This window comes from Anabrus simplex, chromosome 10 (genome assembly GCF_040414725.1).
Source record: "Anabrus simplex isolate iqAnaSimp1 chromosome 10, ASM4041472v1, whole genome shotgun sequence".
NCBI classification, from domain to species: domain Eukaryota; kingdom Metazoa; phylum Arthropoda; class Insecta; order Orthoptera; family Tettigoniidae; genus Anabrus; species Anabrus simplex.
Genome location: NC_090274.1, coordinates 106,353,675 through 106,379,603, shown reverse-complemented (window position 1 = coordinate 106,379,603; position 25,929 = coordinate 106,353,675). Strand labels below are relative to the sequence as shown.

The window sequence follows — 25,929 nt, the reverse complement described above, 5'->3', positions numbered from 1 at the left end:
GCTGTGAAGGCACTTCAGGAACTCTGAAAAGTGGTGGCAAAAGGGGCTCTGGTTAAGACGCAGCAGGTCGTTATGCTACTTAGGTTCCAGAATGGGTTTAAAAAAAAAAGTAAATAAATGTAATGTAAATTTTAATCTTATACCATTTGTATAGTATCATTTGAAGTAATTCCATATACTGTATATCAGTTGACTATATTTTTAAGTAGTACAGGAGATATTATAAGTAGAATTTTGTAAACAATATCAATTTATTAAGTATGAGCTGTGTGTTTAATAGAAAAAATTGTTAATGTAAATTGTATAATATTGTATTATAGGAAAATTTTCTTCTTGTTAATTTAATATTTAGTGTTTGACAATAATGTATTTTAGTGTACCATTTGCCACCGAGGTAGACACCTCATTTGCAAATAAAGTGATTTTGTTTTGATTTTGAATTAGTGGGTTCGAGCCCCACTGTCGGCAGCCCTGAAGATGGTTTTCCGTGGTTTCCCATTTTCACACCAGGCAAATGCCGGGGCTGTACCTTAATTAAGGCCACGGCCGCTTCCTTCCAATTCCTAGGTCTTTCCTATTACCATCGTCACCGTAAGACATATCTGTATCGGTGCGACGTAAAGCAAATAGCAAGAAAAAAAAAAAAAAGATTTCAGGGGTTAGTTTATATTTTCTTGCGTCTCGTTAAATTATGAAAAGGCTATTATCGTGTACATTTATAATGGAAGATTATAATGTCTCTACTGGTGCTTGAAGCGTATTTTCATCATACGTATAGTACGATTAAGTTAGGATAGGTGACGCTGTTTGAATAAGAAAAGTGGAAAGTTTGCCATAAAATGTGATCGATCATCTTTGGTACGGTATAGTTTTCTTACTATATCCATTTGCGAGCTCTGTTGTAGACATTCGAAGGCGATGTTGTAGTCGATTAGTAATACCTGTTCTCTAAAGAAAATTCGAAATGAAAGAGGATAATACGTTTTCGTAATAAATGCGCAAATAACGTTGCCGATAGCAGTTGTCAACTCGTTAAAAATAACGGCTGAAGTAAACGATCGCTTAATATTAATGTTCTATACTGAAATTAAGTAAGATTGTGATACCGGTACACCCCGAGATATGGCAGAGTACATCACTGGTTTCAGAGGATAGTTCATATGTTCTCGCGTATAGTTAAATTTCGGAAAGGCTATTCACATGTAAATTTTTAGCGAGGAAGTTATCATTTCTCTACATGCGTTTCAAATATGTTTTCATGTTACATATACGGTTAGGTTAACTGACGCCGTTTAAAGAAAACTGAAATGTTTGCCACAGAAGCCTCTTGAGTGATACCGTATTTCTATGAATCCAAAACGACGTTTTTTTCTCAGAATCTCATGCGAAAAATAAAGGGTTGTCTTGCATTCGCGGCCTAACAGTAACGAATACCACTGAACTACCGCGGTAACCACGCTGCTGCTTTTCACCCCTGCATGCGCACATACAAAACTCGTTGACAAACAACAGTCTCTTTATTATACATCGCCAGCCGCGACAACCGGTTGTACAGTGCCTGCGTGTAACGTCACCGGATCTCGGGACATAGTGAAGAGGAAATGACGTTCTGTTAGACTCTACAAAAAAGTTTCTCAAATCTGCATAATGGCATCAATACACGTGAGCCTTCGAATTCTTAAAAAGGCCACGGCTACTCAGTGGCAGAGTTATAACGCGTCTACTGTAACTGACGCTTAGTAAAAATAAGTTTTATAGACAGCAGGAACATTTTTGTGATGGATAGTCATATTGTAAAGATACGTGGAACAGGTATTGCCGGCAAATTTTCAATGGGTTCTCTTCAGTATTATGATGCCAATTTTAAGTTAGTGGTCATTAAACCCGCGGAAATAAAGAATAATTGTAAAGCCGCAAAAAAAAAAAAAAAAAAAAAACAAAAAAAAAAAAAAAAACGGCATAACGAAAGCCAATGTTTGGCGTCTAAAACTGTGTACTGTACAACAAAGGCATTCATATGATTTTACAAAGCACTTTTTGAGCCTGATTAAAATTTTTTGAAGGAAAAAGTGGGGTTCGTCTTGGATTTGGAGAAATACGGTACTATAATTTTTCAGAATAAAATTAAACACATGCTTCCACAAAAACAAACAAGTAATCCATAGTGTGGATATCATCTGCTGAAACAAGTTTTATTTTAATGTGCATGGGGTTTTTTCTGACTTTCATACATAATGGGTATAACGACAATCCTCTATAGCGAGTAAATTTTTCGCTGTTATGAATTCTCGCTATAACGACTTCTACGGTATTTTTCTTTCAACAAAAAGCATTTTTGTGTTATTTATGATATAATTTTCACCTCTATTTTCCCGTTCGAACTGCCTGCGCTCGTCGTGATGGACAAGGATATTGAGAATTCACAGACTTATGTTCATCTAGCCCTGGACCTCAGGAAGGAAACAAAAGACGGCACGACGAAGCGGAATGCCACAGAAGAGAATCATGTCTATTGCGAAATAGTCGCTGCAGTTCTGAAATTATATTTCACTAGTAATAATGGTATTTATTAACTTACCCCTAATTTTACTGTTGATTTGCGAGTGAAAGCCATTATTATCTTCCATTTAGGACAAAAAATTACAATAAAATTTCATGGATACGATTCGTTCATGTAACCTTTTACAGCACCTCTTCCATCCGTGTTTCCTTGTGTTATCACCTCTGTTTTACTCTTCTTGCTACTTATTTCCATTCCCCATTCTTCCAATTTCTTTACTCAAAACTTCAATCTCCCTTAGTATGTGCTGTTAACTTCCATCTGCAAACTGCCATGCTCTTATCCTTTCTGGTTCCAGGTTCCTTTTCATTTCTTTTTTCCATATCGTGCATCACAGTAAGGGTCAAAATAGGTAGCAGTACACTTCCTTGTTGGGGAGACATGTTTTTACTCTGAACCAACTTGGCTTTCCAAGTCGTGTCATCACTCTACTCTCACTGTTTGCCCTGGGTCATTCTTCTCAGATCCTATCCAAATTCTTTACCTCGTAACGCTTTGCAAACTCTCTGCCATGGCACGCTACCATATGACTTCCGTACATCAACAAAGGTCATCGCTCTGTACTGAAGTCTTAACTTTCTCAGCCAGTTGTCTTATACTAAAGACCAGGTCCACAGTTCATCTTCCTGTTCGAGTTGGCTGTGCGGTTAGGGGCGCGCAGCTGTGAGCTTGCATCCGGGAGATAGTGGGTTCGAACCCCACTGTCGGCAGCCCTGAAGATGGTTTTTACACCAGGCAAATGCTGGGGTTGTACCTTAATTAAGGCCACGGCCGCTTCCTTCCCAATCCTAGGCCTTTCCTGTCCCATAGTCACCGTAAGACTTATATGTGTCACTGCAACGTAAAGTAAGTAGCAAAAAGAAAAAGAAAAAATCATGATCCATGTTGATCTCCCAATTTTGGTAGAAAAGGACTTTTATCAGAATACACCTAATCAACATTACAATAACACTGTACACAAAGTGTTATTCTGTCTCACAAGAAGTAGTACCAGATTTGGTCACAACGGGCGGTTAGGGGCGCGCAGCTGTGAGCTTGCATTTGGGAGGTAGTGGGTTCGAATCCCACTGTCGGCAGGCCTGAAGGTTTTCACAGCAGGCAAATGCTGGGGCTGTACCTCTTTCTTCCCACTCCTGGACCTTTCCTATCCCATCGTCACCATAAGACCTATCTGTGTCGGTGCGACATAGAGCAAATTGCAAAAAAAAAAAAAAAAAAAGTTTTGGTCACTGTGTAACCATCTTCAACTACGTGTGTAGGGTCTTCAACACTACACAAACAACAATATAACATACAAAATCTAAGAGTTTTATTATTCTTTACAGTGTCATCTTTGGTATAGTCTCTGTTGATTCAGATTAAGAAAGACATTCACATGTGCTATTGTTGAAGCTTCATGGAATTTGTCCTATGAATTATGAACACACTTAAAATCTAAAAAGTGTGACACGTTCCTGATTTAAAATAAACACAACAAACTTGTTTACAGTTACATCATTGGCAAATTACCAAATTATGTATTACACTTGACTAAAATTTTGAAAAAACAGTGAGGTTACGGGAGGTAATATAATGTGAAGTATTGACAAGGCGGAAAAGTGTTTTCATAGATTGAATGTAAGTCAATATGGACACAATTCAACCATCGTGGTTAAAATGATCAACACTTCTTTCTTTCCTCTTTATGTTAAAATAAACACGAATCAGTTTGCTAATGCTTATTTGTAACAGTCATGACTAGGATGAGGATTTACATGATATTGTATATTTTTTTCCTTTTGTGTGGATCAAATGATTTTCCTGTGATTACAATATCAGTAGTCACAATAGTTGTGGCTTCCTTTGTTTCTTATTCCTTTAATCATGTTAGTTATTGTCTGGTAATATCATTTTGGCCCTTAAAACAACAGCCCTCAGCTTACTGAGCAGGACACGATACCTTTTGAGCTATAACATTAATGCCTTGTCATGACTTTTATGCTGAATGTAACTATAGGCTGACTTTCCTGTGTTATTGTTTCAGGCAATCGCAGTGGAAGCAGGTGGTGTGGCAAACCAACCCACAGAACAGGCTGGAATGTCGGCAGAGGTCATTCAGAAGCTACAGGACAAAGCAACCGTTCTCACACAGGAGCGCAAAAGAAGGGGCAGGACCGTCCCAGAAGATCTCATTTCTCAAGACTCGATCCGTACCTTTCACACTCTGGCCTCTCATCCGGTATGTATTGTGTTCTTTGATTTAACTATATTACATTAGAATTTGAGCATGTCTTGCATAAACTCCTCAAGCCGTGAGCACTAGAGAATGCAACGAGGGGGGGATCAAATATAAATGAGATTTTATTTTAATTTTAAATTCATTGATTGAAAAACACAAGGCAATTACAATTTATTTTTCCACATAGTTTTGTGCTTTGGAAATGCATTTTTCCCAGTGTATGGGCAGCTTTTTGATGCCGTCATTGTAAAAAGAACAAGGTCGTGTCACCAGCCAGTTGCGCACGAAGTCTTCCACACTCGTCATCTTCAAATCGTTGCCCCCCTAGAACTTCGTTAAACGGTCCGAACAAATGGAAATCGCAGGGCGATAAGTCCGGGCTATAAGGAGATAATCAAGTGTAGTCCAGTGCATTTGCTCTAGCTGTGAGACAGTTAGAGCTGCAGTATGGGGCTGCGCATTGTCGAATCGGTTGATCTCGTCTTTTGTGGTGATGTGCAACCCTCGCCTTGTTCAACAGCTCACAGTAGTAAGCAGCATTGATTGTGTGTTGCTCATGCAAAATATCAATCGGCGATAATGTCTTTAACCGCACTAATGTTTTCGTCTGTAATGCTGGTCTGAGGACGGTGATCATATTGCTTATTTTTCACACGTTCTCTACCTTCCTTGAACTTTTTATGTCAGGCAAACGCACATCCTTGACAATGTTTGATCACTGAACTGTGCAGTCAATCACTGACAAATTTCCGCCACTGTACCTCCTTCACGAGCAAGAAATTTTGTAATTGTGCATTGCACAGTGGAGGGGTGCACCTGTTGCTCCAACATTGTGAGCGTTACTGACAAAACGGCAGGAAATATCTAACAGCACTCTCTCACTCCTAACAGTCCCGCTTAAGCACAGCAGAAGCGTGGGGCCAGTCCTACCAACTGTTGATGTTCAGGAACAAAAATCCTGTTTATATTTGATCGACCTTCGTATATATCTATTGCCTTCCATTCAGGGTTGTGCAGTTACATGTCAAAAGAGGGCTTTCTATGTGACACAAAAATTACAGGTAAAAGCAAGTAAAGTTCATGAAAAATTAGAAATATTAACGATAAAATGTTGGGGGTGTGGTGGTGGTGGGGAGGGGGGTAGCGTTCCTGCCTCTTACCGAGAGGCCCCAAGTTCGATTCCTGGCCAGGTCAGGGATTTTTATGTGGATCTGAGGGCAGGTTCAAGATCCACTCAGCCTAGTGATTACAATTGGAGACCTATCTGATTAAGGGATGGCAGCCCCAGTCTAGAAATCCAAGAATAACGGCCGACGGATTCGTCGTGCTGACCACATGACACCTCATAATCTGCTGGGCTATGAGCTGAGCAACGGTCAACTTGGTAGGCCATGGCCCTTCGGGGCTGTCGCTCCATGGGGTTTGGTTTGGGATGTGCTTTATTTCCATTTGTAAGTTACCGTATGGTGTATTCTGTCTTTTTTTACATAAGTAATTGAGAGCAGAACTGCGAACTTGCAGGTTATTTTATAACCTGATTATCAGTCTCTGGCAGCAGTGTTTGCACCAAAAATTGGTGCAAAAACATGATGTATTTGTTGTGCTAATTTGGTACAAAAGCAACAGTCCATTTAACACCAAAACTGCACCATAATTACACCACATATTTTCCCCATTAATTTTGCACCATTTTTACACCAACGAAGTTGGTGCAAGAGAAGTGACATTTTACACCATAGTTATACCAAGCCAGAGTAAGGGATATACTAGAGCCTATCTTAGAAGAGGAACAACATGGCTTTAGGACTGGAAGAAGCATAACAGATCTGATATTTGCTTTGAGGATGTTGGCAGAGAAACACTGGGAAAGAGGAAAAGACCTAATTATTGTGTTTATGGACCTTGAAAAGGCGTATGATAATGTTCTTAGATCAACTATTTGGAAAAGTCTTAGAAAACTTGGTGTACCGGAGTACCTTATTAGGAAGATCCAATTGCTATATACTAATTGTAAAAGCTGTGTCAGAATTGGAGATGGTCACTCTGAATGGTTCAATACAACCAAAGGAGTACAATAGGGAAGTGCCTTATCACCTCTTCTATTCGTAGCAGTTACAGATACCATTTTAAAGGAACTGAAAGGAAAAGGTAATAAAGATCTTCAGGCTCTGGTGTTTGCAGACAATGTGGCAATATGGGATGAAACAGAGGAGGAAGTGCAAAATAATCTGAATGGATGGTGTAAGAAGTTTGATGATTATGGAATGAAATTGAACCCATCAAAAACAGAAGCATTGAAAATCAGCAGACATAATACAGAATGCAACATAAAAATACAGGTCCACCAAGTTGAAGTAGTACACCATTCCAGTTATTTAGGAAGCGTAATGGCTAGTAATAAGAGAGCTGAGATAGAGATAACAAACAGAGTAACCGAAGGCTCTAACTTTTACAGTATTGTTAGACACCTACTATGGGATGAGAAGGTCCCACAAAGAACTAAAATGACCCTGTACAAGTCATATTTCATTCCCATCCTTACATATTCTCTGGAAACCTACACACTAACATCAAAGGATTGTAGTAGGATTCAAGCCTGTGAAATGAAATTTCTTAGAACTGCCCTCCAAAAGACCCGACTTGATCATGTGAAAAATGAGATCCGATCTAACCTAGGTCTAAATGAATCGATGGAGGAAAGAGGTCATCTAGACTGAAATGGTTTGGGCATGTTAAACGAATGAATAGCACAAGGTTACCATGTGCTTATTTGGAAAAGAGAATACCAGCTGGAAGACCAAGAAGAAGATGGATGGACCAACTGACGGAAGACGTGGAGAGAAGAGGATGGAATTGGGAATCTGTCTTGGACAACAAAATGTTTGTGAATAGGCAACTTTGGAAGACGCTCGTTTTCAAACACCCTGCCCGGCTCACTGGAAGAGCAAACCCATGATGATGAGGAGTTATACCAAAAAATTAAGTACATTAATTGGAAGATTTCTGCACTAAGTTTGCACCAAAAATACAAAGATTTTCTTTCAACCCTCTTTATTGTCAACCCTCTTGTTGAATCAAATTCATTCTTATTTTTAATTCATTGTTTTGTGCCTGGGCATTTGACCCCCTGCTCCCCCAATTTGTCGCTGGCCCGTTCAAAGGAAGCGCATCAATACATCGTTTGTAGTCACTAGTGGTTTGCTATATCACTATGGAAGATATCGATTATTTCATATTAAGAATGTTGCATGTTTGATTCTTTTCTTACAAATTTATCCTCGCATGGAAGATGCACGCTAGATTTTTGTTAGAAAAATTGGTTAAATTGTGTCCGTTATACAAATAAATACAGTAATTTTGCAAGACCCTTGTTCCAGGACATTTGATTTGGGTGTTTTGAAGTTTCCACTGCATGAACTGGGGTTCTTCCCTCTTCCGTACAACTTGTATGTGTTGTGTGTTTTCATAAACAAATAGTGGGTGGATGCAGCAGTGGCAGTTTGCTAGTCATGTACTTCAATATAAATTGAATTTTATTTTATTCTTTCCTTCAAGCATTAATACAGGTGTGTGTTTATCTGTTAAACAGGGCTTGCACAGTGCCAGTATTCCTGGTATCTTGTCACTGGACATCCATGCTGCAGACACAAGCAAGATTTTGACTGGAGGCAACGATCGTAATGCTACAGTCTTCAACAAGGATACGGAGCAAGTGGTTGCCATTCTCAAAGGTCACACCAAGAAAGTCACACGGGTCATCTACCATCCAGATGAGGTAAGGGTTTTTGCAGTTACTGTGAAGTCTATGGCTATGGAGCCTAGCTCTTCATTTGAATAAAATAAGTTTAAAAAAGTTAAAATTCATTTTGACGACACACTCATGTGGACTTAAATGTTGCAAATAATTTTGCATTGATAATGGACGTTAGAGTCCGAAAACCGGTTATGGATTAAAATAGTGTGCTGATACGACTGTTTAGGATTAATAATAACAAATACTATCATCAGCAGAGCCTACGTGGCTCAGGCGGCCAGCCTCTCATCGCTGGATACTGTGGTTCAAATCCTGGTGTCACTCCATGTGAGATTTGTGCTGGACAAAGCAGAGGCAGGACAGGTTTTTCTCCAGGTACTCCGGTTTTCCCTGTCATCTTTAATTCCAGCAACACTCTCCATTAACATTTCATTTCATCTGTCAGCCAGTTATCATTGCCCCAGGGAAGTGCGGCAGGCTTCGGCAGCCGGCACATTTCCTATCCTCGCCGCTAGATGGAGGCTTCATTCCATTCCTGACCCGGTCGAATGACTGGAAACAGGCTGTGGATTTTCATTTACTATCATCAGTACTGTTTACTAAGATGGCTTTGATATTTCATAATGATTTTAATTTCCACACATTTATTTTACTCTCTCTTATCTCCTTTAATTTTTCCATTTTTCCCACTCACATTTTTGCTATCAGAACTCTGTGATCTCCCATCAAATACTTCTCCTGGCAAAGCTGTTATCTTTCAACTGTCTGCGATTTGTCTTTTCCACGAGAAAGTAATCGCTTACTGATTTTATTCCTCCATCACGCCAACCCTATCTTGTAATTTTCCTTCTTTTTTTCTTTCGATACCATTCTTTACTTCTAGAATTTCTTCATTGGCCAATAAGTGCCTAAAATGATCAAAAATTTACTTCAGACGATAGAGACTTATTCAAAATTTCCAAAATCACCAGTGTTGAGTGGAGAAAGGGTAACTGGGAACATTTCCAAGTTGAGGCTAATTTCAATCAATGGAATCCAAGCCGAGCTCATCTACTGTCCCACTGGTGGAAAAATCTCAAACTCATACTAGCCGGATACTTGACAGTCAAAACTGGTTAGGATGTTTTTGTGTGGATGGAAGAAAAATATCGTTGTAAAGAGGGAACGTGCTAAAAAATGAAGAACAATTACGCTGTTTATTTTAAGTTTACGTTTGAACACAAGAATAATTACAATGAAAACAAAGAAACAAGTGTTTACAATTATAATTAATGAAATAAAGGATGAAATAATACATTTTAAGAACACCAGCATAGCAAAACGAGGAAATTTTTTTTAGGGATGTGTTTGCACGCGTTTCATGTGTGGATTAGCATCCGCTTTCTCAATAAACTTTGATTTTTCATCATTTTTAAAATGTCTAGCTTTCTTCTCCATAACTGAATGTCCTGGCAAACCACTATTCATTAGTACAGTAGGGCTAATTTACGTACGTTGTTACACAATTAACTTCTCTCTCTCTCTCTCTAGTCGTCAGCTGTGAGGCTGGTTAGCAGCAGCTCTCCATTCTTCATGTTTCAGTTTGAAGTAGAAGTCGCATCTCGTGTCATCAAATATTTGCATCATGTAGTCTAATCTTGAGCGTTGTCTATAATTCTTTTTCTCTATGGAACCGTCTGTTATTTTCTTCAATAACTCATCATGTCTAAGTATGTGGCCTATTAGATGATCTGTGTTGATTAAGTTCTCTACCAAATCCTCACCCGGGCCAGTCGTCGCTGGTGCGTTATGCACGCAACATGGCCAGGAACGCTAATTTAAATTTCTTATAGTGAGAATATTACGAACGTACTAAAGAGTGACGTAAATGTGCTATCCAGGTTTCATTAAGGTGTATTTAATAGGACATGGACTGGGACTTTGGAATAATGACATAATAACCAGGGAAACGCGCTAGAGAAGGACGTCTTAATGAGTATTTCAGCAGTATCAGCACTCTACATCAAAACTTTCAGCTGTAACCCTGAAATAGCCCTATTTGGATGACATTGTTGGCTCTCATGCTGCAGACTGGCAGAGAGGAGCAAAATGTCATAGAACATTTATATTAATTGAGGTACATTAATGACATTTGCTGAACGGTCTTACATTTTGTACTAGTACTTTTCCTTGGAACATCAGGTAAGCCGTCAGCAGACAGTTCGTGAAAGAGTTTTTTATTCCGCAACCTTTCATTCCTACAGCATGTCATACTGATGCTGGCTTTTCTTGCTATGATGTACTGTTTTGAATAACAATGTTAGTGGCAACATTTAAATACCTGGGGTGTCACATCAATGATGACTGGGACCTCACGAGATCCGATGCAGAATTGAGCAGGCCAGAACTTCTTTTCAGAGACTTAGGAAACTTTTGACAAGCCGTGACCTTTCCATTTCACTACGGACACGACTACTCCGGTGCTACGTTTTCAGCATTCTGTTATACGGCGTTGAGGCATGGACACTAACTGAGACCATGTGCAAGAGATTGCAAGCATTTGAAATGTGGACGTACCGAAGGATGCTGAAGATACCTTGGACAGCTAAAATGACCAATATAGACGTTTTGCACCGTATGAATAAAGAACCAGAAATTCTCATTACCATCAAGAGAAGGAAACTAGAATACTTTGGTCATATGATGCGGAACTCTAAATACCACCTTCTGCAAGTAATACTCAAAGGGAAAATTAATGGAAAATGTGGTCCGGGGAGAAGTAGGACATCATGGCTAAGCAACCTGAGCCAGTGGTTTGGGGTGATGAAGCTTACTCTGTTCAGAACAGCTATGAACAAACAACAGATCATGCTACTGATCGCCAACGTTCTGTGAGGACATGGCACATGAAGAAGAAGAATAATAACAATGTTACACAGCTTATATTATCAGAAGTGTTGAGGCGAAAATCAAGTAACAATTCCAGAAATAGTCCAGTTCATCAATAAACAGTAATAACTCAGTCACATCAGCCTGCCTTCTATGTAACGGGAACAATACAGTTCGAACCTGTTTCTGCTGTGATCGCAGATCGCTGCCCACCACCTGGGACCTGCGACTGGTTTTATTTGATCAGACCTGTACCACCCAACAGATCGGGGGGGGAGAGAGATATCAAAATGGAGTATTGTTAAAATATTGTCATCCACAAACTTCGTGAAATCATGTAGCCTGCCGTCATTGTGTTAAGATGCTTATGTTTCGTGTTACTGCTGCAGCTGTAATTTTGGTCTCTTTTGTTATGGTGAAATATCTTTGGATGCTTTTGCAAATTGTAACCCATTTTTCTTTCTTCTGCAGGATCTTGTCATCACAGCATCACCAGACACCACCATCAGAGTGTGGAACGTTCCTACTTCACAGACGACTCAGATGTTGAGAGCACACGATGGACCTGTCACGGGTCTGTCTCTTCATCCGACAGGTGACTACGTCCTTTCCACGTCAACAGATCAACACTGGGCTTTCTCTGACATTCGAAGTGGACGGTTGCTCACCAAGGTACGAGAATTAATTCACTAAGCTCATTCATAAACTCTCATTATGTTTGAACTAGGTTAGGGTATTGTTATAACAATCTAAATGTTGAAAGACAATGAAGACCTCCAAAATGATCAACGCAGATGTACTTTTATTGCTCGAAGATTAAAAGATTAGCAGTGAAAATATACCTTTAAAGTGAAGGACGAAATATGTCTTCTCTGAGATCATGATAAATCAGAATATTTGAGATGTCTATACAGAAGGGAATATTACATGTTTTGTATCAGGAAGACTTGACACATTTGATGTTAAAACCACTCCAGCCATTCATACTATTCATTTGGTCTATTTTATTCTGAGGAGTAGGCTCCCACTGTCAAATGGGAGTGGGATTCTGTTACTCCCATAGGTCCGAGGCTTGCTTAAAATGTTCTGAGCTCGGTAAATTCATGAAGCAGGATGCTACCCTACTCGCACATGTGGGTAGATTTGTCAGTTGGAGGAATTAATACTAGAATTGTGTCCGTGTATTCACCATATGAGGGTGCAGACGAGGATGATGTTGACAAGTTTTATGAAGCATTGAGTGACATCGTGGTCAGGGTCACCAGCAAGGATAGAATAGTGGTAATGGGCGATTTCAATGCGAGAGTTGGGAATAGAACTGAAGGATACGAAAGGGTGATTGATAAATGTGGGGAAGATATGGAAGCTAATGAAAATGGGAAGCGTTTGCTGGACTTCTGTGCTAGTATGGGTTTAGCTGTTACGAATACACTCTTCAAGCGTAAGGCTATTCACCGCTACACATGGGAGGCTAGGGGTACCAGATCCATAATAGACTATATCTTAACAGACTTTGAATTCAGAAAATCTGTTAGGAATGTACGAGTTTTCCGCGGATTTTTCGATGATACAGACCACTATCTGATCTGTAGTGAACTAAGTATCTCTAGGCCTAGGGTAGAGAAAGTGAAATCTGTCTGCAAACGAATAAGGGTAGAAAATCTCCAGGACGAGGAAATTAGACAGAAGTACATGGATATGATTAGTGAGAAGTTTCAAACAGTAGACAGTAAGCAGGTTCAGAATATAGAAAGTGAATGGGTGGCATACAGGGATGCTGTAGTAGAAACAGCAAGGGAATACCTAGGAACAACTGTGTGTAAAGATGGGAAAAGGCGAACATCTTGGTGGAATGACGAAGTGAGAGCAGCTTGTAAACGTAAAAAAGGCGGCTTATCAGAAATGGCTCCAAACAAGGGCCGAGGCAGACAGAGATTTGTACGTAGATGAAAGAAACAGAGCGAAACAAATAGTTGTTGAATCCAAAAAGAAGTCATGGGAAGATTTTGGTAACAACCTGGAAAGGCTAGGTCAAGCAGCAGGGAAACCTTTCTGGACAGTAATAAAGAATCTGAGGAAGGGAGGGAAAAAGGAAATGAACAGTGTTTTGAGTAATTCAGGTGAGCTCATAATAGATCCCAGGGAATCACTGGAGAGGTGGAGGGAATATTTTGAACATCTTCTCAATATAAAAGGAAATCATCCCTGTGGTGTTGCGAACAGCCAAGCTCATGGGGAGGAGGAAAATGATGTTGGTGAAATTATGCTTGAGGAAGTGGAAAGGATGGTAAATAAACTCCATTGTCATAAAGCAGCAGGAATAGATGAAATTAGACCTGAAATGGTGTGAAGTATAGTGGGAAGGCAGGGATGAAATGGCTTCATAGAGTAGTAAAATTAGCGTGGAGTGTTGGTAAGGTACCTTCAGATTGGACAAAAGCAGTAATTGCACCTATCTATAAATAAGGGAATAGGAAGGATTGCAACAACTATCGAGGTATCTCATTGATTAGTATACCAGGCAAAGTATTCACTGGCATCTTGGAAGGGAGGGTGCGATCAGTCACTGAGAGGAAGTTGGATGAAGCCCAGTGTGGTTTCAGACCACAGAGAGGCTGTCAGGATCAGATTTTCAGTATGCGCCAGGTAATTGAAAAATGCTACGAGAGGAATAGGCAGTTGTGTTTATGTTTCGTAGATCTAGAGAAAGCATATGACAGGGTACTGAGGGAAAAGATGTTCGCCATACTGGGGGACTATGGAATTAAAGGTAGATTATTAAAATCAATCAAAGGTATTTATGTTGACAATTGGGCTTCAGTGAGAATTGATGGTAGAATGAGTTCTTGGTTCAGGGTACTTACAGGGGTTAGACAAGGCTGTTCGTAGTTTACAAGGATCATCTGCTGAAAGGTATAAAATGGCAGGGAGGGATTCAGTTAGGTGGAAATGTAGTAAGCAGTCTGGCCTATGCTGGCGACTTGGTCTTAATGGCAGATTGTGCCGAAAGCCTGCAGTTTAATATCTTGGAACTTGAAAATAGGTGCAATGAGTATGGTATGGAAATTAGCCTCTCGAAGACTGATGTCAGTAGGTAAGAAATTCTACAGAATTGAATGTCAGATTGGTGTTACAAAGCTAGAACAGGTCAATAATTTCAAGTATTTAGGTTGTGTGTTCTCCGAGGATGGCAATATAGTAAGTGAGATTGAATCAAGGTGTCGTAAAGCTAATGTAGTGAGCTCGCAGTTGCGATCAACAGTATTCTGTAAGAAGGAAGTCAGCTCCCAGATGAAACTATCTTTACATCGATCTGTTTTCAGACCAACTTTGCTTTACGGGAGTGAAAGCTGGGTGGACTCAGGATATATTCATAAGTTAGAAGTAACAGACATGAAAGTAACAAGAATGATTGCTGGTACACACAGGTGGGAACAATGGCAGGATGGTACTCGGAATGAGGAGATAAAGGCTAATTTAGGAATGAACTCGATGATTGAAGCTGTACGCATAAATCGGCTTTGGTGGTGGGGTCAAGTGAGGTGAATGGAGCAGGATAGGTTACCTAGAAGAATAATGGACTCTGCTATGGAGGGTAAGAGAAGTAGAGGTAGACCAAGACGACGATGGTTAGACTCGGTTTCTAACGATTTAAAGATAAGAGGTATAGAACTAAATGAGGCCACAACACTAGTTGCAAATCGAGGATTGTGGCGATGTTTAGTAAATTCACAGAGGCTTGCAGACTGATCGCTGAAAGGCATAACAGTCTATAATGATTATGTATGTATGTATGTATATTATTATTTATTTTACTCCCATATTGGAGCACTAAAATCAATCTATATACAGTCAATCTTATGAATATTGGTTACAAATTTGGTTGATGTTTCTTCTTTTGTTCCCAGAAATGTTTCATTCTCTCTGACCTGGCTGCCCGTTCTTCGTCAGTTATGTTGTACTGTTTTGTGTATAGGTCTTCAGTTTAAGTCTCACGTCCTTATTTCTCAGGATCCTCTTCTCTTCTCTGTTTTCAATTTGTTGAATTGTCAAGCCTAATTCATTTAAATCTTCTTGGACTTCTTTGAACCAGTGATTTTTAGTTTTACTTTTCCAAAAGTAGTTGAATAAATGTTTTGAGTATTCTAGTCTCTGGTAGTCGTAATATGTGACAGAAAAAAGCAACTTCTTTTTTGCATTGTATCTATTATAGACTTGGTCTCCTTGTATACAACTTCATTAGGTAGTAATCGCCATTGTCCATCTACAGTAGAAGTCCGTTATAGCGAGAATTCACAACAGCGAAAAATTTACTCGCTATAACGCATTCTCGTTATATCCGATTTTTTTAATAAAAGTCAGAAAACCCTTCATGCACTTTAAAATCGGTATGAAACGGCAATCAGTTTGTTCAAAACTTGCGTTTCTGTAGATGATATTCACACTACGGCTTACTTGTTTGTTATTTTTCATAATCCGATACTACGTGATAGTGTATGTTTAATTTCATTTTGAAAAAAATATAGTACCATATATCTCCGAATCCAAGATGAACCCCACTTTTTCCTTCAAAAAATTTCAATCAGGCTCAAAAAGAAGTTTGTAAAGTCATATTAATGCCTTGTCTTACAGTGATCCTACACATTTTTAGACTATTTTTAGACGCCGAACATTGACTTTCGTCACGCCGTATTTCTTTATTTTAGGCGGCTGCACAATTATTAAGGTTTAAGGACCATTAACTCAACGTTGGCATCATAATACCGCAGAGAACTCGTTGAAAATTTTCCGGCAATGCCTATTCCATGCGTCTCTACAATACAACGATCCGTCAGGAAATTATTCTTGCTGTCTATAAAATTGATACTTTTACGCAGCGTCAGATATAACCGGCTGCCGCTACACGCACGTCTCGCTTGTCGGTTTCGGCCAAATTCAGCGGCTAGCGATGTATTGGCCTAATCGCGAACGTTGAAAGTCAACGAACGAGTTTATTGCGCCGCGGTATGGCAATTCCGCCCTTGCGTTTTTCGTGCACATACCTCACAATTTCATCTTCGACTTCTTTAAAGCGTCCTTGTTGCGGACCACTGAATGCATTTTTTGTACAGTACGCATTTTTTTAGCTCTTTGTCTTCACGCTAACGCCAAATATTGGCTTTAGTTAGGCCTATGCCGTATTTACTTGCAGCTGCACAATTATTCTACATTTCCGTGTGTTTAATAAACATTAACTTATAATTGGCATCATAATATCGACTAGAACCCGTTGAAAATTTGCCGGCAATACCTTTTCCACGTATCTTTTCAATACGACTATCCATCACGAAAATATTCCTGCTGTCTATAAACCTTAATTTTACTAAGCGTCAAGTACAATAGATGCGTTATGACTGCCACTGAACAGCTATGGCTTTTCTAAGAATTCGAAGGGTCGCATGCTTTGATGCCATTCTGCAGATTTGAGAAACACACAGGCTCTGTACAACCGGTTGTCGCGGCTAGCGATGTGTAGTAAAGAGGCGGTCGTTTATTGTCAGCGAGTTCAGTGCGCGTGTGAAAAGAAGCAGCGTGGTTACCGCGGTAGTTGCTAGTGGTATCCATTAACTTACTGGTGTTAGGCCGCGAATGTAACAACCCTCGAGTTTTCGCATGAGATTCTGAGAAGAAAAGTATTGGATTCGGAGAAATACGGTATCTCTCCAGAGATATCTGTGGCAAACACCTCAGGTTTCTTCCACAAACAGTGTCAGCTAACCTAACCGTATATGTAGCCTATCATGAAAACATATTTGAAACCCATGTAGAGAAATAACCTCCTCGCGAAAAATTGACATGTAAATAACCGTAACTAGACGCGAGAAGATATGAAATATCCTCTGAAATCAGTGATGTACTCTGCCATATCTTGAGGTGTATCACATTCTTACTTAATTTCCGTATATAACATTAAAATTAAGATATCGTTTACTTCAGTCTTTATTTTTAACGAGTTAACAACTGCTATCGGCCATGTTATTTACGCATTTATTACGAAAACGTGTTTTCCTCTTTCATTTCGAATTTTCTTTAGAGAACAGCAGTCAATGGGTATTACTAATAAACTCAACATCTCCTTTGAATGTCAACGAGAGAGCTCGCAAATGCACAAAGAGAGAGAACTATACCGTACCGAAGATGATCGATAGCATTTTGTTGCAAACGTTTCGGTTTTCTTATTCAAACAGTGTCACGTATTCTAACTTAACCGTACTAAACATATGATGAATACACACTTCAAGTGCCAGTAGGGAATTAAGCACTCTGCCATATCTCAAGGTGTATCCCATTCTTACTTAATTGCAGATTTAGCCTCAAAATTAAGCGGTGGTTTAGTCAGCCTTAATTTTAACGAGTTAACAACCGTTATCGGACACGTTATTTACGCATTTATTACGAAAATATGTTCTCTTTCATTTCGAATTTTCTTTACGGAACAACTGCCGACGGATATTACTAATCGACTCCGACATCGCCTTCGAATGTCGACGAGAGAAATCGCTAGTGCACATGGTGAGGAAACGATGCCGAAGGTAATCGATCGCATGCAATATCATCGCTGGGGTGCATAAATATCGGCAACGGAAAAAGATCGCGCGCGCTTTAATCGCTCGTAATAACAGATGCACCAGTGATAGGGTTCTCGCTGTAACCGAAGGATGATACACAATTTAATATAGGAATTTTGAAGGGACATAAAAATGTCGTCGCTATAACGGAGTTCTCGTTATATGCCGTACTCGCTATAACGGACTTCTACTGTACTTGGTGTTTTTTGTTTAGAATTGTTCTAATGATTCGTCTATTTTCTGTAATTTATCTGTAGTTGATTTCGTATTCAAATTGAATAAGGTTTCACTAGCATAGGTTGCTTCAGGCTTAATAACGGAGTTGTAGTGTTTACATTTTGCATTTATCGAAAGAGATTTCTTCTTGTAGGTTGGCCAAGTAATGTGTTGTGCTTGTTTTAATTTGGTAATTCTATTTTCAACTGATATTTTCTCTTTTAAGTTCCAAGTTATAATCTCTCAAAAGATATTTAAATTTATTAACAACCTTAATTTGTTTGTTATTAGTCAATGTGATAGGTGATGTTTCCACTTTGAAGGATGGCATAATTTCAGTCTTTTCAAAGGAGATTTGTAATCCAATTTTTGCTGCTATTTGTTCTAATTCTTCAATTTGGAGTTTAGCCTCTTCCACACTACTTGCAAGTAGTGCAAGGTCATCTGCAAATGCTAGACAATTGAGCTCAATATTTTTGCCAATCTTGATGTTTGGCTGACATTCTTTAGACCATTCTTGCATGACTCTCTCCAATGCACAGTTAAACAATATTGGTGAGAGACCATCCCCCTGTCGAAGTCCAGTCCGGATTTCAAATGATTCAGACATCTCTCTTCGGAATTTAACTTTTGCTCTAGTGTTCTTGAGGGTAACACCAACGAGATTGAGTTTCTGGTGTAACCCAAATTCTTTAAGGATTTTAAGTAATGACTCACGATGAATACTGTCATATGCTTTCTTGAAGTCAACGAAAGTGATAACTAGCTTTTTGTGTCTCATTCTTTGATGGTTCATAATCCACTTAAGACTAATGATTTGGCCAGGACAACTTCTTCCAGATCGAAATCCCCCCTGATACTCTCCAAGTTCTTGGTCGAGCTGTTCTTGAATTCTCGTGAGGATAATTGTAGACAGGATCTTCTATGTGATATCAAGTAGATAGATCCCTCGGTAATTATTTGGATCCAGTCTATCCCCCTTTTTGTGTATTGGATGAATTATAGCTGTATTCCATTCTGCAGGCAGCTTTTCAGAGTTCCATATGTCTATGATGTGTTTGTGTAGGTTTTGAAGTGTTTGGTTATTTGCATTCTTCCACAGCTCTGCAACAACTTGATTTTCTCCTGCAGCTTTATAATGCTTGAGCCAATTAATCGCTTGAAATACCTCATGTGGTGGAATAACTTTGCCTAAGCGTGTTTTATTTTTTGGATCAGGTGAAAATTCTAGGTATTCTTTTGGGTCTTCAGCATTTAGTAATTCTTTGAAGTGATCAGCTAGAATTTTGGCATTCTCCTGATTATTGTGTGCTAGTTGTCCTTGTTTATTTCTCATCATGAGTGTAGGTGGAGTATACCCTGATTGATATTGTTTAAATGTCCTGTAATAGTCTCGTGTCTTATGTTGTTTGAATGATTCATCTATGTTAGCTAGGTTTTCTTTTTGATGGTCTCGTTTGATTCTTCGAAGTTCTTTGGCTGTTTGCCTTCTAGCAATAGTTAGTTCATCTCGAGATTGTGCCGTTTTCTTTTGTTGGTCATTTAGCCATGCTTTGTGTCTTTTCTGTATTGCCATATCACATTCCTCATTCCACCAGGCGTGTTTCTTTCTCCTTTTTATAGGAGCATGTATGTATGTATGTATTTATTTTATTCCTGTTTCAATGACTTACAGTTTTAATCTTAGTTTTTGACAGTTTTGAGCAGTATACATATAATACGTGTTTCATGTGTTCAGTGTTGCTAATTGTTTACAAGTGCATAGAAACCAATGACAGTGAATTCGATATTTCTGATGACTAACGTCTAACACTAAATGAGGAATAACTCTCAAGAGAAGACCTTGCATACTTGAATACAGTAAGTACACGAAAGGCACAAACAGGACATTCCTCCTACACTCTGCTTAGAAAGACTGTTAAATGGAGGCAGAAATGGTACTGCTTTGAAAAGTATCGCACCATACAACTACCAAGCAACCGAGTGAGTACATATTCCAAGTTTGACATCGATATCTTGCTCTCAGGTTGAGGTGAGGGTTATTGTGCCTATAAGACTACTGTGCTTGATTTGTGAGGGAATCCATAGAGATAGAGGTGCGCCCAAATAACTTGAACAAGAAAGAAAGGCGGCTTCAGGTTGTCAAATACATGGAGAGCTGTACTCTAGAAATACATACGTATCACCACCATGGCACATTGTGACGATCTCTAAGTCCAGTCAGTAGGGGGCCGTGATTTGTTCAACAGGCTTTAACGTTCCTTGAAGCATTGCTATGGTTACTGTTAGCAGAAGTCCTTCATATGTTTCTCCCTGATGAAAGCCAATGAAACTTGGCTGAAAGCTCGCTTTTTTGTTAAAGTATTGTTAATATATTTAAATGGCTTTCATCTAAAAATAATATTTAATAAATCGATGACTTGTATTGCAGAGAATTTTGGTTCTTAAGATGTTCACTTTCATTGACAGGTGGCAGACCAAGGATCATCTGGCATTGCTCTTACGACAGCTCAGTTCCATCCTGATGGACTTATCTTTGGTACAGGAACTTCGGATTCACAAGTAAAAATCTGGGATTTGAAGGAACAGTCGAATGTGGCAAACTTTCCAGGCAAGTGTTACTCAGTATTGTATTTATAACACCCATTATCCAGGAATTTCAGGACATTCAGAGGAAATACCGGGTGGTTAAAATTAAACCGATCGTAGTTTATTCCTATCAGTTCTCTCATATTCTAACAGCTTTGTTTCTCACTCTGTCTTTCCTTGTCTTTTCTGTCATACTCTCAGGTATTTCATTTCGCTGGCTTGAGTTCTACTCTCTTCCCTACTTGTCATTGTCCAGGTGCATAATACATTTTGTTCATTACACTTCCTTATTCCAGACAAGGTTTCTTATACTCTGGTAGAACACGTTGCTTTGTTGCGCCCTTCTGTTAATCTCCATGTCCAGCCTTGTATCTGCAGTTATTCACACCATAGGTATTTGAAACTGTCAATAATTTCAAGGTTTTGGCCACCAATTTTCACAATGCCTTTTCGTTATCTTTCTCCTCTTGATATCGCCATGGTCTTGCTTTCATCTGCACTGATTTTCATATCATACCATTCAATTTCCTCATTCAGTGCAACGAGTTGTTGTACTTCTGTGCTGTTTTTCCCCAGACCACAATATCGTCTACAAATAGTAATAACTTCATCTCCCTGTTCCCATATGCTTCCTTTGTCTCCTTTATAATTTTGTTCATAACCATTAGAAACAAAAGAGGTGATGAAACACTCCCCGGTTTTAGTCCAGTTTCATTTCTAAACCATTGTGTCTTTCCAAATGGAGTCTGTAGTTTCTGATATAGTTTTTGTTCATTGCTTAAACCATTTCTACAGTTTGTGGACCCAGTTTCTTTTTTGAACTTGGTTTCCCAAACCTTCTCCCAGGGAACACTATCGTATGCCTTTGTTAGATCTATGAATGTCGTGAAAAGGTCCTTTCTATATTCCCAATTCTTTTCCATTAATTGCGTCATGCTGAAAATTGGGTCCACTGCTAAAGCCAGACATTGAGGATTCCTATATAAAACTGATCCTTTATGGTTGCATTAGGTGTTGCGCCCCCAAAATCTGCTCCCTCTGCAGCCCTGAATTCCCTCAAAGAGGCTACCAGCTGGGGTATAATTTTCATTTTATACTTTTTCCATAGTGCTAGATCAAGTGTTACTAGAGTTGGCAAACAGATTGAGCTCACAAAAGCTCTGGACAAACACACTGTCAAAATTCTTGCACTCAAGAAACAAGTACTTTTATCAGAAAATATCTCGATATATGCTCAACGGATGGTCAAATCTAAGGGTAATTCAGTTATTCTAGATACAGCCTTCTTAGTTCATACATTCATTGTGAATACTGTAGAGGACTCTGTCTGTCAGAGACATATCTCTTCATTGAGTTGCATATCGTTCCTCTGGCAAACTAACGAATCTGCAAATTGTAAAAAAAATTAGGAGAGCTGAAAGAAGTTGTGATTACTCATGTCAAATCAATTTTTATATTTAATGATTGGTTTTATGTGTTAGCCATACGGAATGAGTAACAGATGTGAGATTTTGCCAGAGGGTGGACATTTATAAGTAATAAAATATGGATCAAACTTTAAAACTACAGGTTCCCTTATTTTTCACTTTTGGTAGTTTGCCATAGTGGGGACGATATAAAGTCCTGTCGAAAGCATTTCAAAGTCATATTGAACCTATTTGTTGATTCACAGAATGGTGAATATCAAGCCAGCTTCTCTAAGATCCACAGATCTTTTGACTAAAGAGTATTATCAAAATCAGATTTTCATGCCAGAGCACTTGTATTTGTTACGTCATTTTCGAATCCCAAGTTTTTAGTTGCATTACAGTAGAACCTCGATAATTCGAATTCGGTTAATTCAAAATCCCACCTAATTCGAAGAAGCTCTCATTCCTGGAAACATGAGATACAGTTTTGCATGTTATTTAAATTGTTTAATTCGAAATACGGATAATTCGTAATTTAAAGTACAATGTCGGCCCCATTACAGACATTCAGACTTTTAATTCGAAACTGCCTTTACATTTTAAAACAATAGTATGGTACGGAGTAATTTCAACTCAAAGTTAATCCGCGTCATGATAGACCGCGGGTTCCGGAATGTGGAGGGGTAGCTTTCTGCGCTTGCACTCACTTCGGTGTGTCTATAGTGCGCTTCATAATTGCTAAGTGAATGAAATCGGAATTCTTTTGTATTCAACCTTTAAGGAATGCCGTAATGTCACGCAATAGGCAGTGTGTGGAAAAACAGAATCCGCGAACACTGGCGATGGCGGCAATTGACGAAAAGGTGTGGCTCATATAATCAATTCGTAGGCACCGAACAATATTGTCATTGCCGATGAAACTGCATTGCTTTCTTTTAATGCGAGCCCAAATGGTCTTATGGTTTTAAGGGAGAAAGTGTCAGCCGGGGAATCGTACAAGGGTGGCAGTCATTGTAGTGTGTTGCAATGCACACAGAAATGAGAAACTTTATCCCCTCATCATAGGGAAGTTCGATAAGCCACAATGTTTTAAGGGTGTCGGGCACTTTCTATGCAAGTACAAAGCATCTAAAAATGCAAACAGTACATACATACATTATCATTATAGACTGTTACGCCTTTCAGCGTTCAGTCTGCAAGCCTCTGAGAATTTACTACCTACTGACCTCAGTTTAGTCTTTGAGAGGCTAATTTTCATACCATACTCATTGCACCTATTTTCAAGTTCTAAGATGTTAGACTGCAGGTTTTCGGCACAGTCTGCCATTAAGACCAAGTCGTCAGCATAGGCCAGACTGCTTACTACATTGCCACCTAACTGAATCCCTCCCTGCCATTTTATACCTTTCAGCAGATGATCCATGTAAACTACGAACAGCCTTGTCTAACCCCTGTAAGTACCCTGAACCAAGAACTCATTCTACCATCAATTCTCACTGAAGCCCAATTGTCAACATAAATGCCTTTGATTGATTTTAATAATCTACCTTTAATTCCATAGTCCCCCAGTATAGCGAACATCTTTCATATGCTTTCTCTAGATCTACGAAACATAAACACAACTGCCTATTCCTCTCGTAGCATTTTTCAATTACCTGGCGCATACTGAAAATCTGATCCTGACAGCCTCTCTGTGGTCTGAAACCACACTGGTTTTCATCCAACTTCCTCTCAACGACTGATCGCACCCTCCCTTCCAAGATGCCAGTGAATACTTTACCTGGTATACTAATCAATGAGATACCTCGATAGTTATTGCAATCCTTCCTGTTCCCTTGCTTATAGATAGGTGCAATTACTGCTTTTGTCCAATCTGAAGGTACCTTACCAACACTCCACGCTAATTTTACTACTCTATGAAGCCATTTCATCCCTGCCTTCCCACTATACTTCACCATTTCTGGTCTAATTTCATCTATTCCTGCTGCCTTATGACAATGGAGTTTATTTACTATCCTTTCCACTTCCTCAAGCATAATTTCACCAACATCATTTTCTTCCTCCCCATGAGCTTGACTGTTTGCAACACCACCATGATGATTTCCTTTTACATTGAGAAGATGTTCAAAATATTCCCTCCACCTCTCCAGTGATTCCCTGGGATCTATTATGAGTTCACCTGAATTACTCAAAACACTGTTCATTTCCTTTTTCCCTCCCTTCCTAAGATTCTTTATTACTGTCCAGAAAGGTTTCCCTGCTGCTTGACCTAGCCTTTCCAGGTTATAACCAAAATCTTCCCATGACTTCTTTTTGGATTCAACAACTATTTGTTTCGCTCTGTTTCTTTCATCTACGTACAAATCCCTGTCTGTCTCGGCCCTTGTTTGGAGCCATTTCTGATAAGCCTTCTTGTTACGTTTACAGGCTGCTCTCACTTCATCATTCCACCAAGATGTTCTCCTTTTCCCATCTTTACACACAGTTGTTCCTAGGCATTCCCTTGCTGTTTCCACTACAGCATCCCTGTATGCCACCCATTCACTTTCTATATCCTGAACCTGCTTACTGTCTACTGTTTGAAACTTCTCACTAATCATATCCATGTACTTCTGTCTAATTTCCTCGTCCTGGAGATTTTCTACCCTTATTCGTTTGCAGACAGATTTCACTTTCTCTACCCTAGGCCTAGAGATACTTAGTTCACTACAGATCAGATAGTGGTCTGTATCATCGAAAAATCCGCGGAAAACTCGTACATTCCTAACAGATTTTCTGAATTCAAAGTCTGTTAAGATATAGTTTATTATGGATCTGGTACCCCTAGGCTCCCATGTGTAGCGGTGAATAGCCTTACGCTTGAAGAGTGTATTCGTAACAGCTAAACCCATACTAGCACAGAAGTCCAGCAAACGCTTCCCATTCCCATTAGCTTCCATATCTTCCCCACATTTATCAATCACCCTTTCGTATCCTTCAGTTCTATTCCCAACTCTCGCATTGAAATTGCCCATTAGCACTATTCTATCCTTGCTGTTGATCCTGACCACAATGTCACTCAATGCTTCATAAAACTTGTCAACTTCATCCTCATCTGCACCCTCACATGGTGAATACACAGACACAATCCTTGTCCTAATTCCTCCCACTGACAAATCTACCCACATCATTCGCTCATTTACGTGCCTAACCGAAACTATGTTGCGTGCAATGGTATTCCTGATAAAGAGCCCTACCCCAGACTCTGCCCTTCCCTTTCTAACACCCGTCAAGTACACTTTATAATCTCCTATCTCTTCCTCCTTATCTCCCCTTACCCGAATATCACTTACTCCTAGCACATCCAGATGCATCCTCTTTGCTGACTCAGCCAGTTCTACCTTCTTTCTTCCATAAGCCCCATTAATATTGATAGCTCCCCATCGAATTCCATTTCGTTCGCCTAGTTGTTTCCAAGGAGTCCCTCGCCTGTTAAATGGGAGTGGGACTCCATTACTCCCATAGGTCCGAGGCTTGCTTAAAGTGTTCTGAGCTCGGTAAATTTATGAAGCAGGATGCTGCCCTACTTGCACATAGTCCAAGTGAGGATCTCTCCTCTAACGGGTTATGGACCACCGGTGAATTGTATAGTCCTAGCCGCCTGAGCACAAGGAGGGCCACGACTCAGAATATGTCCGTGATGCCCACTCCCATTCCATAGCAACTGG

The 25,929-nt window shown here is 39.5% G+C and overlaps 1 protein-coding gene across 1 annotated transcript in view; it reads left to right on the top strand.

The window, feature by feature from the left end:
• The window catches only part of Prp19 (pre-mRNA processing factor 19), a 130,489-nt gene that overhangs the window by 79,677 nt on the left and 24,883 nt on the right, over positions 1 to 25,929 (top strand). The window contains exons 5-8 of the mRNA XM_067155094.2: positions 4,584 to 4,778; positions 8,368 to 8,553; positions 11,872 to 12,072; positions 20,694 to 20,835. Of these exons, the coding sequence (XP_067011195.2) occupies positions 4,584 to 4,778; positions 8,368 to 8,553; positions 11,872 to 12,072; positions 20,694 to 20,835 (724 nt within the window). The remainder of the gene's footprint in view (positions 1 to 4,583; positions 4,779 to 8,367; positions 8,554 to 11,871; positions 12,073 to 20,693; positions 20,836 to 25,929) is intronic.